The sequence below is a fragment of the Rhamphochromis sp. 'chilingali' genome (assembly GCF_963969265.1).
Source record: "Rhamphochromis sp. 'chilingali' genome assembly, chromosome: 1".
Classification (NCBI taxonomy): domain Eukaryota; kingdom Metazoa; phylum Chordata; class Actinopteri; order Cichliformes; family Cichlidae; genus Rhamphochromis; species Rhamphochromis sp. 'chilingali'.
In genome coordinates, this window is record NC_137929.1 from 14903502 (window position 1) to 14918023 (window position 14522).

The 14522-nt window shown below is 44.8% G+C and overlaps 1 protein-coding gene across 3 annotated transcripts; it reads left to right on the forward strand.

The window, feature by feature from the left end:
- The first annotated feature begins 541 nt into the window (after window positions 1–541).
- zfta (zinc finger translocation associated) lies at window positions 542–12565 on the forward strand. 3 transcript variants are annotated; one of them, XM_080878046.1, is made up of 5 exons: window positions 542–1040; window positions 3310–3819; window positions 4627–4986; window positions 8981–9439; window positions 11214–12565. In XM_080878046.1, the coding sequence occupies exons 1-5, from the start codon at window positions 917–919 to the stop codon at window positions 11699–11701; spliced, it is 1941 nt and encodes a 646-aa protein (XP_080734172.1). In that variant the 5' UTR covers window positions 542–916; the 3' UTR covers window positions 11702–12565. The 3 variants fall into 3 exon arrangements, with proteins under 3 accessions (XP_080734172.1, XP_080734170.1, XP_080734171.1); XM_080878044.1 differs by having other exon boundaries at window positions 545–1040; window positions 3307–3819; XM_080878045.1 differs by having other exon boundaries at window positions 547–1040; window positions 3307–3819; window positions 4630–4986.
- Window positions 12566–14522: the final 1957 nt, after the last annotated feature.

Genomic DNA, 14522 nt, shown 5'->3' on the forward strand with positions numbered 1-14522 from the left:
ACGTGGATCCGGTTTGAAAAAACTACATTGACGTCACAGCAAGACTATAGCTAGGGACTGGATACATGAATTAAACGTGTGTAAATCTTTGCGATCCAAAGGTGTGAGTTCAGTAGCTGAAACATTCTTCATTTTAATAGCATTAACATGAGTTTAAGACTGTTTACGACTGAGGCCATCAAAGTTAGTGTATCAGAGGTTTCAGTCCGACTATGTCAACTCAGACAAGTTTACTAATCGAGAAGGAAGTCATGAACACATGTGCGTTTCGGTCTCTGCGCCGCTGAACATCTGCACAGATGTGTGTGACACATGAAAACAGCGCGTGCTGCCCCGGTACAAAGCAGGAGCTGCTGAGGGGCCCCGACTCACCGCCTCGTGGTTAACCGGCGCTCTGCCTTCATGTCGCGGCTGTGGGACAGCAGCAGCAGCAGCAGCAGCTTACCGGTATTAGCGCCTGCTGCTCCCTCTGCCCCCCCGGGGTGGGTGTGCATCGTCGTAGCTGCTACTGTCTCTTTAAATTTACCCAGGAGCCCCTTAAGGAGCCCCAGGGGCCCCTAGTCCGGCTCCCCACCCTGAAGACAAGCAAGAGCCTAAAAATTCATGAGTAGAGGCCTGAGCCGAGGCGCCTCCACCGAGCACCGCGGAGCAGCGGCCCTTTTCGCCGGTGGATTTATGATTGTGTGCTTGCATGAAAAGTTAACTTGGCTCCCGTGCGGGGCGCGTGGGGGGACCGCGGAGAGCACGGGCTCCTCGGCGGTGGGCTCGTTATAGAGCGCCTGGCAGATGCGTGTCGAACGCTGCGGAGCGGCGAGAACGTGTTGTTGTTGTCAGGGTGACATGCCCCACGACGGCGACACGACCCACTGAACGAAGCACCGCCAACCACGACTAAAGCGAGAGCAGCGATCCAGTGATGGAAGAGAAAGGAGCGGGGCAGGGGCAGCCCGTGAAGCTCCGCTGTGCCTATCAGCCGGAGCTGCTCTCATTAATGACAAGCGGGCAGGAGGAAACCACGCAGGAGGAGAGCGAGTTAGTAGGTAAAGAGCAAAAAAACACATCTAGTGTTAATTTTCTTGTTTTTGTTCCAACGCTAAGTGGGTCTGCGTGGCTGTCAGATATACAGCCATTATCAGGCAGCCAGTTAATCCGTGTCAGGGACAAAGCCATGGAGCAGCATGGCCCCTCCGTCTCTGTGGCTCCTATAAACAAAGGCTCAACTGCACGCAGGCAGCCAGGCGAAGCGCACACTGCTGACACCTAGTGGACAGCGGAGGTACAGGCCGTCTCAGACCTGTCATCGAGCGGAATAAACGCTGATCAGATAAAAAGGCAGGGTTATCCTTTCACGTGAGGTGCGAGCTGACCGCAGGAATCTCCGTAAGCAAGTTGTGCTTGATTACCAAATGACAGCAGCGTGACTTTCTCTGGAAGTTTAAAGCTCAAGCTGTGAGGAACTGAAAGGCTAGCCTGAAAGACATGCCTACCAATGTTAGACCTAACATGATATCTCTGCTGCTTTCTCTCATGTACTCGTTTGGGTTTTTGTAAAAATTGGATCATTTAAACACACTATTTAAATGTTACCCATCCTCAGTGAGATAGAAATAGACCTGTGTGGACAGCCTTTACCTTCATAACTTCATATAACTGGGAACTAGAGTGTTTTGCTCCAAGCCTGCTGATGTTCAGGTGTATATAGTTTTTATTGGTCTCTGTCAGCTACAGGGATTTGTTTTTGAGTGAGCCAGTGCAACGCATGGAGTCAGACTACTGATTATTTGTTGGACGTGTGATTATTATTGAGTGTGCAGTCTGAAAGAGAGACTGCAAAGTCGTGCTATGGGAGAACGTAACTAGGCAGCATCATATGCTAGTCTATAGGGTGACTTTAAGGTTTATTTATTTATATAGCACATTTTAAAACAACAGGGTTGATCAAAGTGCTTAACAATCGGCAAAAATCCAGTCAGACACTAAAAGGCAATGCAAGGGAAAAAATGAAGAGGAGGAAGCCAGTGAACGTAGAGCCAAGGATTGAATGGTGGGAGGTGAAGAAGTCTAAAAGAAGATTTTTGACCAGATGATTTAACACAATCTTGGAGAATGAGAGGATGATGCCTGAGGACTGAGACGGCTGGTGTTGTGAGTTGGTGCTATATTAGTTGACTTGAGGAATAGAGAAGTGTGCTCCTCAATTTAATTTTGAATATAAATGAAAATTGAAATTAAATTTAGCAGCAGCTTCAACAATTTGATGGGGTATTCACTCTGACGGGCAGGCGGGCCATGTAGACACCCAAGTTTGTGCGTGCAGTAACTCAAGAACAAAGTGGTGTGGGAGCTTCAAATTGATGCCATGGGTATCAGATAGGTGGCCTCACGATGCTTTGGTACACAGGAGCTGTACACACTGTAAGATGCTCAGGTAGCTGCAGAACAAGCACAAGTGATCAGCCCCCCCCGCACTGACAGCTGGTGTGAAGTCTTTTTGCTGCGCTGCTGTGTTTGGTTTGTTCTTCACATTATGGGGAAACATCTCCACTTTGAGCTTATCTGACTAATCAACATTATTTCAGAAGTCTTGGTTTGTTCAGATGCAGCTTTACAAACCCAATGGCACCATGTTCTTTACGCAAGAAGAGCCTCTCTCCTGCTAACTGAGGCCCGAAGGGCTGCATGATCTGAACCTGAGCTGAATTTACTGGGACATCCTGCAAAGATTGTAGCATTGTGTTAACACACACCTGAATCAGCAGCCTGCCAAACACTTCTGCTTTTACAGATGATGCTCATCTGTAAACTGAACTGTATTTTTCATGCGTTAGCCACTTGCGGCCCACATCACCCCTACTTCTACATGGACGTGAAGAAATCGAAGGCAATTTGGCCCTCGAAGTGACTTTTTTGTTAGGGAGGATTTGTTTGTTGCTAAGTGCAATGTTCAAATACGTTCTTTAAAAAGCAAAAACTGATTTAATATGAAGGCCACATGAGCAGAGAGCATGTCGGATTGGCTGATGTGTCACTTTGATTTTGTTAAATACGAACAAAATTGCGTTTATGTCAAGTTTTGTCTTGTTATACAATATTTTAAATTTCAAAAAACAAACAAAACACGACATTTTTTGAAATATTTGTGGGTGTTTTCTTGTTTTGTGCTTGTTTTGTGGCCTCACATGAGATGACAGTGGCAGCAGTGGCCCACAGCTTAAGTCTGAGATCTCTGCTTTAGCAACATGAAGACACTGCTTCAGTTTGAAACCTGCTGCTCTGATCTGTACTCTGTCTTGTTCTTGTCTGAAGAAGACGGTCTTGCCAATGGCCATGGAGAGGTGGAATCAGAGAGCGGTGTGGTCACGCCTGTCAGGTCACCAAGCACCAGCTACTGGAGCATCACAGAGAGCCCAGATCACCCCCTCCTCCTCTCCCTGGCCCCGGGGCCCTCTGGAGCCAAACCCAGGGTGCAGAGAGCCTCGCGTCCAGGCCTGAGCCGGATTCCAGGCCGTGACCACCGCCGGTACTACCACGAGTACTGGCGCAGCGAGTACCTGATGGACTTTGACCCCCAGAGGCACGGCATGATCTGCATGGTGTGCGGTAGTTCATTGGCCACTCTGAAGCTCAGCACTATCAAGAGGCACATCAGACAGAAGCACCCAGACTCCCTGCTGTGGAGCGCTGCTGACAAAGAGGTGATCCGCTCGGGGTGGGAGAGCCACCTGAGTTTGGGGGGAGGGCAGAAGTTATACAGCCCTGCTTCGGCACCCTCACTCCAGGGCGAAGAGGACACTAGGCACTCAGGTCACCAGACTGGAGGTGGGTTGGTTTAAGTAGACGATTTTCTCACACTCAGTATGAACTCATACTGTGAGGAGGAACCGATGATGTAATGTTTGATTGGATTGGACTGTTTGAAGGTAGTCCATGTTGCTTATTTAATATTACAGAGAGGTAGCACTCTTTCTTGCCTGACAAAAATAACATGAATAATCACTCACACACACCAGTGAAAATGGAGCTGCTATCCCATAATGCTTGGAAAAGCAAACAGGAGAAGCTGAAGCACTGAGCCTGTGACGTGCATGGTGGACAAAGTGAAAGCTGGGATCAAGCACTTCATACAGCATGCAGTTTTCACCCACTCGCTCAAGCACTTTTTCTACATTAGTGCCTTTTATCTCACACTCACACACATTCACACACAACTCTGGGTTAGTGCCAAAGCATATTTGGCATGGAGACCAGGGATGGAACGACCGACCTTCTGATTAGCAGATGACCTCCTCCACCTCCTGAGCTGCAGCCGCCCCGTGTGCTCACAGTAGGTGGCAGAAAAGTGCAGATTGTGGCAGATATTACTTTATGTAAAAACAATGGATTTAACATTGTGATGATAGGGAAGTTTCCCAAATGTAAAACTCTCCCAGATTCAGAAAAAGAGTTTAAAAAACAAACAAACAAAAAGGCAATTTGAAGACATCTATAATAACCATGGTGTAATCACATAAATTGGAATGAAGATGTAAACACCTGACGTTACCTGTCTGCTGGAAGCAAAGCTAGTACAGAGCCATAAAGCTAAAAAGTTGATTTGTCGTCATGCTGTTTTGTCTCTACTATAAGCAGAAACTGCAGACCCTGTGACAGCCCAGGAGCAAACGCAGCAGCCCATCAGCCTGACTCCCTGCTCTGTGGAGGGTGAAGCCCCGCAGCCTAAAGAAGAGGAGCAGTACCTGCCCGAGCCGTCAGCGCAGATCTTGGAACGCTATCTGAACGACTCGCTGCATGCCTGGTTCCGTCAGGAGTTCTTGATGGAGTACGAGTCTCATGCCGGTCGGCTGCTGTGCATGGTGTGTGGAGCGGTGCTGCCCTCGCTTCACCTGGACCACATAAAGAGCCACCTGCTGGACACCCACCCTAACTCACTGGTGTACAGCTCTGAGGAGAAACACTGCATCCTTCAGGCCTGGACTCAGACTCACGGTAAGAAGTGCGACACCTCACACGCCCACCAGCAAAACGCAGTGTTGGTATTAAAGAAATGGTTTGTGCAAGTGAAACCAGTAGGAGGTACTGTAGCCACAGATTAACATAAGATCGTAATGTCACCCTGTGGTCCTTTTACACGTTCATCATCTTCTCTTTTCCGTCTCTGTGCTGTGATGTGTTCATGGTTCACATCCATAAAGCTGCAGTTTGGATCCAGTGTGTCTGTTAGCTAAGTGTACAGTGTTCACTGTATTTAGCAGTGGATAAACCCTGTAATGTGTTTGGCTCTCAGAGCGTGTGAATCAGCAATACCCCAGCTCAGTTCATCTTCAGACTCCACAGCACTGACATTAGAAAGACAGGTCGGGAGGGTAAGATGACTCATTCTTTAGTGTTGGTGGAGAGAGATGGACACAAACTGGAAATTTGAAATTTTATATGTAATTTTCAGATTCAAGCCTAACTTGTTTGAGTCAGATGGTTGCGCTGGTGCAGAGCAGGCTGGGATCGTCATGGTCAGTAAAAGGTTACCAGAGATTATCATGGTGGTTGGATTCAAACACCAGGTTCCACCTTTCATAAGGTCCTATACTGTCTAAGACAGGGGTGTCCAACTCCTGGCCTCGGGGGCCGGTGTCCTGCAGGTTTTATGTGTGTCCTTGATTAAACACAGATGATTTAAATGGCTAAATGACCTCCTCAACATGTCTTGAAGTTCTCCAGAGGCCTGATAATGAACCAATCATGTGATTCAGGTGTGTTTGACCCAGGGTGAGATCTAAAAGCTGCAGGACACTCGAGGCCTGGAGTTGGACACCCCTGATCTAGGAGCTCAAAATCAGTCATGATAGCTTTGGTGACATCCACAGAGACCACGAATGTCCGAGTCAGCCTGAACACAACTGGGATCAGCAACAGAAACGATTGTTTGATGAATATTCTCAAACCAGATCTTCCTTCCAAATTCACCTTTGACCCCTGTCAGTAGTCTGCGGTGATCATTGAACAGAAGTTCGATGAGACAGTGACAAAGACAAAAGGCCAACATGTTAGACATGATTTAGTCTGGCACCATCTACACTTTTATGTAGACATTTATGTAACTTAACCTGACACACCTGTTACCTGCTGAACTCTTTACTGTGATGGAGGCTGTGCCAGGTCAGATTAACAACAGCTGCTGTCAGAGTTTTGATGAGAGGTTAACAGGAACCGGAGTCTGTTTGTTGCTTCAGTCGTTCTCACAGAGCAGCTGGATGTGTGAGAGTGAATGGATGTTTCTCTACAGTGAGAGAGATGCATTTAAATGTGCAGGAGGAAGAGCAGCAGTGACTTCATCAGTTACTTCTCACAGCAGCATCAGTATGGACACTTTAACCTGTCACATGTCACACTACTATCAAGAAACTAAACAATTTAAACTGAAACAGGAATAACTCCCATCAAAACTAATGATAAAAGTGCAGCGATGGTGCTGATGGAGGCCAGAGTCAGAGACCCAGCTCTCCACCTTTTCTGGCCTTATATCTATCTCATGCACAACAACGACACATCGGACGTGACCTCTCTAAAGATGATGGCACGATATGTCACTTGATTTCTCACAGACCGTGACACTGTGTGGCTCTCTGTCCTTCCTCTCTGAATGAAGCTGTGGGGATGTGACCTACACTAATTTTTCCAGTTATTGCAATTCAAGTCATTCAGGTCCAGTGAACAGCTTGAAATGGTACAAAGTGTTGAACTGCCAGAGGTTAAAAAAGGTAACGTTACCAAAACCAGTAAAATAATGTACATTTCAGACTGGTACAAAAAGGCCTTTTTCAGGGACAACATGGGCTAACAGTTTAAAGCTGCTCTGCAGCAGTGCAGAAGCTGCTTTCAAGCATAACAGTGGTTATAGTGAGCAAGTCTCAGCTTGAACTGTGAAGAGAAGACTTCGAGCTGCAGGTAGAACGCCAGACGTCAGAATAAGACAAAGAGGTATTATGGACTAAATAATCAAAGCTTGAAATCTTCGGTTCGTCACGCAGGAGCTTTGTACACTGTCGAGTGGGTGAAAGCTCCACAGTGTGTGGCATCAACTGTCAAACATGCCAGAACTACCTTAGGAACAAAGAACAAGGAAAAAAAAAAAGAAAGAGTAGTTGTCAAACAGCTAACAGATCATCTGCAGAGGAATGGTTTATTTGAAGAGTTTCAGTCAGGTTTCAGAGCTCATCACAGCACAGAAACAGCTTTAGTGAAGGTTACAAATGATCTTCTTATGGCCTCTGACAGTGGACTCATCTCTGTGCTTGTCCTGCTAGACCTCAGTGCAGCGTTCGATACTGTTGACCATAATATCCTATTAGAGCGATTAGAACATGCTGTAGGTATTACAGGTACTGCACTGCAGTGGTTTGTATCATATCTATCTAAATATATCTATCTGTGCATGTAAATGGAGAGTCCTCTTCACACACTGAGGTTAATTATGGAGTTCCACAGGGTTCAGTGCTAGGACCAATTCTGTTTACATTATACATGCTTCCCTTAGGCAGCATCATTAGAAGACATAGCATACATTTTCACTGCTATGCAGATGACACCCAGCTCTATCTGTCCATGAAGCCAGATAACACACACCAATTAGTTAAACTGCAGGAATGTCTTAAAGACATAAAGACCTGGATGGCCGCTAACTTTCTGCTTCTTAATTCAGATCAAACTGAGGTTATTGTACTCGGCCCTGAAAATCTTAGAAATATGGTATCTAACCAGATTCTTACTCTGGATGGCATTACCTTGGCCTCCAGTTACACTGTGAGGAACCTTGGAGTCATTTTTGACCAGGACATGTCCTTCAACGCACATATTAAACAAATATGTAAGACTGCTTTCTTCCATTTGCGCAACATCTCTAAAATTAGAAATATCCTGTCTCAGAGTGACGCTGAAAAACTAGTTCATGCATTTATTACTTCCAGGCTGGACGACTGTAATTCATTATTATCAGGAAGTCCAAAAAACTCGCTGAAAAGCCTTCAGCTAATCCAAAATGCTGCAGCAAGAGTCCTGACAGGGACTAGAAAGAGAGAGCAGATTTCTCCTGTTTTGGCTTCCCTTCATTGGCTTCCTGTTAAATCCAGAATTGAATTCAAAATCCTGTTCCTCACATACAAGGTGTTAAATAATCAGGCCCCATCTTATCTTAATGACCTTGTAGTACCATATCACCCTATTAGAGCACTTCGCTCTCGCTCTGCAGGCCTATTTGTTGTTCCTCGAGTATTTAAAAGTAGAATGGGAGGCAGAGCCTTCAGTTTTCAGGCCCCTCTTCTGTGGAACCAGCTTCCAGTTTGGATTCAGGAGACAGACACTATCTCTACTTTCAAGATTAGGCTTCAAACTTTCCTTTTTGCTAAAGCATATAGTTAGGGCTGGACCAGGTGACCCTGAATCCTCCCTTAGTTATGCTGCAATAGACATAGGCTAGTAAAAAAAAAAAAAAAAGGAACAAAGAACAAGATGGTGAGCTTGAAAACACAGCACAGCCTCCAGACTTAAACCCCATCGAGCTGGTTTGGGATGAACTGGACAGAAGAGTGAAAGCAAAGCAGCCTACATGGTCCACATTTATGGGAACTTCTGCTACAGATATGGGAGAAGATTTGATTTCTGTTGTAGACAGAAGCCACGACTGTGTTCAGCTGTTTTACCGGCAAAAGGAGGGAACTTTGATGAGTCAAAGGTTTAGAAAACATTTTGGTCTGTAAGATGATTCAATGATTTCTTTTTTTAACTCCAATTACTTATTTGTGCTATGCTTTGATTTCAGTGCAATGAGACATTAAACTGCACAATTTGCTATTAAAAAAACTGGAAAATTGGGTTGTTCTGAATGTCTGAATGACTCACAGCTATCATTTGAACACTGATGTAGCCACAGTGGGACTGAAACAAACGGATTAATATTAGAAATGTTGTATGTTTCTGTGCCCTGTAGCAGAAGAAGCGGAGCACTCAAACAAATCAGAGACCAACACCAAAGATGGCGCTGTGGGACTCTTCTCTGAGGACGTGGAAACCATCCAGATCAACACTGACGTGTACACGGAGGGCGACGGCACTTTCACTCAGGACACTTGTCTTATTGGTGAGGACGGCGGTGTCGGAGTTCCCCAGCAGGGTCTGCAGCCCTTCCGGCAGCCTAAGAAGAGGAGGCTACACGGGGGCGACCCGTGGCGGCTGCGTCTGGACTATCTGGTGGCCTACGGGCCTCAAGGCCACGGCATGTTCTGTATGGTGTGTTCTCAGGTCCTGCATGAAACCAAGGTTAGCAGCTTCCGCCGCCACATCCAGGAATGTCACCCGGAGACCACAACCCTGAGCCGACAGGAAAGGGAAGCCATGGCTGCAGCCTGGACCAAAGATTACCCCAGTGAAGGCATGCAGATCCAAGATGGTGAGAAGCTTTCAGCACTGATACACATCTCTGTAAAGCTGTAAACTTGTTAGTAGTAGTTTTCAACAATATTAGGCCTTTTTAGAAAGTTTGGTGGTTTTGTACTTTTCATGTTTTATAAGTCAGCTTTGTCAGCTGCTGCTGACATCCACAGTCAGTGGAACACAACACATTCCCACTCACAGAGGCTCTAAAGCACCTGACTGCTGTGTTAAGAGTTGTTTGTGTTTGGCTGGTCTTTTTAGCATCCTCACTTAGCCTGAGAAAACAGACATTTGTACATATACCGTATTTTCCGCACTATAAGGCGCACTTTAAGCGCACTCCTTTAATTTTCTCAAATATCGACAGTGCGCCTTACGTATGAATTCTGGGTGTGCTTACTGACCTCGAACCGATTTTATGTGGTACACGGTGCTCAAAAATCTGTCAAAAATGTTTTAGTGCGACTTTGCTAGTCAGGAGCCTCTTGGAGTAATCTGGGTCCTAAACTCCGTCCACTTCAGGTCCCAAAGTCAAACGAACACTGCAGCATCACTGAGAGTTAAAAACTGTCTAAATTTTTTCATCTTTAATAAAATGATCAGCGTTGCTGCTTTACCAGGTGTATCAATTAAGTTTAACATCCAGGCATCCATGAAAACACAATTTATTAAATGTAACGGAGTTCATTTAATAAATTCAGAAATCTCTCAGTTCTGACTGAGAGATTTCTGAAAGAATTAAAACGTACAGCTCTGCTATCACCTCCAACATAAATGAAGACAGAAAACTAAACAGCAGTGATGTTTGCAGGGTTACTGAAGTTGGGCTAGCTGGTATATAATGATGTGCTACGTGATCACCAGCGACACAGCTATGCTACCATAAGACAAACACAGTGAAGCTGGAGGATGAACGCTAACACTTTTCCACTCGATAAAAGTTAACGTGAGGTTAGGGACAAATGCAATCGCATGGCAGGATGCTGTAAACGCACCAAACTTCAGCAGGAGAACAACTGAGATAATCCATCCACAATACGAGGTTAGTCATTGTTATACTGCAACAACATGGGAATAGAGCAGCTGCCAGAGAATTCAGCATTAATGAATCAATGATATGAAAGCAAGAAGAATGAGTTGAGTAAAGTTTGACTTATCTAACTGTTTTGTTTCGCTTAGTGTGCCTTATAATCTGGTGCGCTTTATAATCCGAAAAATACGTAAATCTCAGCATTTGCAATTCTCTATAGAGTCCAGCCGAAACTGACATTTCACAGCTGATACAGTCAGTAAAAGATTCCACAAGAATGGTAGTGTAGCGAGTAAGTTAGCTAATGTAGCAGATAAATCTGTTAAACAACGGAAGCTTTGTCAGGAACATTGTTCTGTTTGGGTTTTATTGAAAAATGAAGATGATAGTTTGCTTGCTTATTAACTATTTCTAACCTTACTGACCACTCAAAGCACTTTAGACTACAAGTCACAGTTTAACCATACATTCATTCAGTTTAAAGTGTACAAATTAATCTGATTCACATGCAGGCACAGGGAGAACTTATGGGGTCCTGGCTCGGTCAATCCAGGTGGGAGTGCTAATCGCATAGCGTGTATTAACATAGCTTGTTTGCAACTTACCGTGAAGACGCCACTTGAGTCAGCACTGTGGGTGGTTAGAAAGGCTGGAAAAGTGCTATCAGGTGCAACAAGCAAAGACACTAGCGTGTGACTTGATTTTGTGGTGGAACTAGGCAAGAATCTGGCATCCCCTCCCCCTTATTTTTTTCCCACAGAAATCAACCCCAGTGAAGTTGATGTCCTCAGTACCGCAGGAGAGACAAATGAAGACGCCTCCCCTGATGTCAAAATACCCAGCAAACTGGTGATAAAGGAGGAAGCTGTGGGCGAAGCCAAGGGCAAATCAAAGGATAGCAGCGCTGCAAACACACCCCGTCATGGTCATTACCCCGGCAAGGACCAGAGGAGGAACTACCAGGTGCGCTGGCGGACGGATTACTTGATGGATTACGACTGTAGGAGGCACGGGCTGATCTGCATGGTGTGTGGAGCCACTCTGGCCACACTGAAGGTCAGCACTATTAAAAGGCATGTTCAGCAGGTCCACCCTCACTCGCTGTATTTCAGCGCAGTGGAAAAGCAGCAGGCCCTGCAGAGCTACAACCAGACTGCCCTGCATTTCATCCATTCTGATGACTGCTTTTCACCCCGGGACCACGGACATACTGAGCTGGCCCCCACTTCAGCACACTTGGACACTTAAGAAGGGCTTCTGTCTGTTGCTCCTTACATGACTTCAGAAACAGCCCTCCTTGTTCTCTTGAAGGGAAATTCAGGTATTTGTAATTTGTAAAAGACTGCAATTTCCCTTTAAGTCGGCATCTGGGAGTACTGCTGTGGCTAAAGGACAATAACGGGTGCCACATGGGAATTGACAACAATACAAATATCGCGCAGCCTAAAACAAAATCAAAGTGCAGCCTCTCATTTGAAACTAAAGCTTTTTTGCACATCGCCTGTTTTACCTGAGGACCTCACAAGATTTGGGGAAATTATTGCTTTAGATGTACAAAATGTATGTTTTGCTTATGTATTTATTTCCTAGCTTTGTATCTGTTGGTACTTTAAATATAAATCAACATGAACCCAAGTGGGTGGTCCTCTGGCGCAATCGGATAATATCTCTGAATCTGCGGACACAAACTGTAGAGTAACGCTAAGATACTTTTAAAAAGTAATTTATAGAAAAATGAGATGGGGCTCATGCTATCGGTCCAGTCACATTCACTGCTAATGTGGCTAACATTGAACATAGATGGATCTTCTTTTTGTTGGGGGGACATTCGCTTTTCACATCCCAAGAATTGATGCAGTGTTCTCTTTGGCAGCCAACAACAAAACATTTCTGCTTTGCTTCTAGCTAGCTGCTAGCAGCTAGCTGCATGTGAATTTATTCTGCTCCTTAGCCTTTTTGGGCGTACCAAACTAGCTGCTAATGTGCTAATAAGCCTGTTTTGTTCAAAGTAGATGGGGTCCCCAGGTACAGGCGCATACAGAGCAGCATTTATGATGGCGACATTTAACAGCCAAGCCTACTAGTTATGTTTATGTCAGAATCATATCAATGCATGGACTTAATATTTTGTGAAGTTTGACCAAGGCAAGATATTAGCCGTGTTGCACCTGCAGCTTTCAGCTGCAACTGCTCTTCTGGAGAATAAAGTGCCCCACAAAAGAACTGAAAGTAATGGGACAGTTATGTCTTTGATAACCTTTTGCCTAATTATTTAGCTTGCTAACTGGCAGGTAGCAGTTTCCTACCAGCTAACGTAGCGGCACTGTTACGTTTGATGTTCTGATTCCTGTCCTCCAAAAAGGAAAGCTTTACTGAACGCTGAATGCTTTGATCTTAGTGTAAACACAACAAAGATTTCCAGTGTAAACATCCCAAAATGGCAACAAACTCCTCAAATTCCACTTTGAGGTCACCAGGGCCACCCTCTTCCTGGGCTAGCTAGCACGCAGACAGAATTAGCAGTTCATGTTGTGCGTCTCATGCGGGCTGGTTCAGGAAAAACAGAAGTAACTTTCTGGTCTGAATCAATGTAAATGTGGAAGATTTAAACACGGATACTCGTTCACAGCAGACATGTTTGGTTTGTCAGAGGAGGAAAAGGTCAGGCAAGCTCGGAGAGGACTTCTAGTACCGATGCCCTATTTTGCATTTCTAAAGAAAGGCATTCAGTTATGCAATAAAATATAATAACTTATCGATCCTACGCTTGATCTCGCCACAAAGTTTCATGATGCTCGGAAGTGCTCGCTAACAGACAAAAGGGGTGAGCAAGTTGCTGACTGAGTGAGTGGAAATGAGCCATTGGTTTCCCTGCTGCAAGTCAAAATGTTTGTTCCTTTGATACCCAACGAGTATCTGGACTTTAGCACTTATGGCACAGTGAACTCCTGGAAATGTGGCATTGTGGGGGCCTGAGTCTTCTCTCAGGAAGTAAGAAACAGAGTGCTCAGTGAGGCGAACAAGAAAACTGAGTAAAATTTAAGACAACTCAGCACTTTGTCCCCTAAAATGTACTAAACCCCAAATGTCCTTGTGTGCATCCAATAGAATTAAACTATGTTTGGTGTTATTGCTGAAGACAATGAATGGCAGCGTGCAGTCACTGGGTTCACATCACTCCAGTCTATTTAATCTCTTGTTTACAGAGGAGGCCCTCTTCTCACTTATCCTCAGCATTTGGCATCAACATCAGCCTGAATCGTTTTGTTAGCTAAAAGCTGTACAAAAATATGTAAATATGAATGATTATTTCTTTATATGAGCACTTTGATGCAGCCTGGTTTCTACAGTCTCTGTTTGTAATTATATCCAGTTTTTCTACCTTATTCCAAACAGCGTCATTTTTCAACACTTGGAGCGAAGCTCGTTGAACTTCTGCCTTCACTTTGAATCCCTCGCTTCAGCTCTGGTACCGCTTCATATTTTTCGTTCACTGTACAAAGTTTATGCAACGAAGAAAACTGAAGATTAATTATTTGGAAAAGAAAAGTCTGCCATAACCAGTTCTTCACCTGGAAATTGTACCTCAGGGATTTTGTTTTCATCGACAGCCCTTTCACATAATCGTTCTCACCTTGTAGGCTGTCGATGTACTGATGGAAGAGTCAGGATTGGTTGTACAGTTGGGAGAAATATGAGAACCTGGGCCACTGAAAACAGAAGTCTAAAAATGTTACTTTTTTATTGTATTTTTAAGAAGTTGTGCTTTCACAAAAAGTTGGATTTTACGGGGAAAAGTCATGTTTTAAGAAAAAGTCACATTAGAATGTCATAGAATTTTACAATTGTGAGCAAAGAGCATATATGATCAGTTTATTAGGTACACTCTGCTAGTGCTGGGTTGCACTCTTACATCATCCAGCCGCTGCAAACAGTCTTCAGAGATTTGCACGGTTTGCAGATTCGACTGCTGCCCCACAGTGGACGCTGTGGAGTGAACTCAAGAAAGCAGTCTGAGGTGATTTGAGCTTTGTGGCACGGTGTGATAACCTGCACCATCAGAAGACGA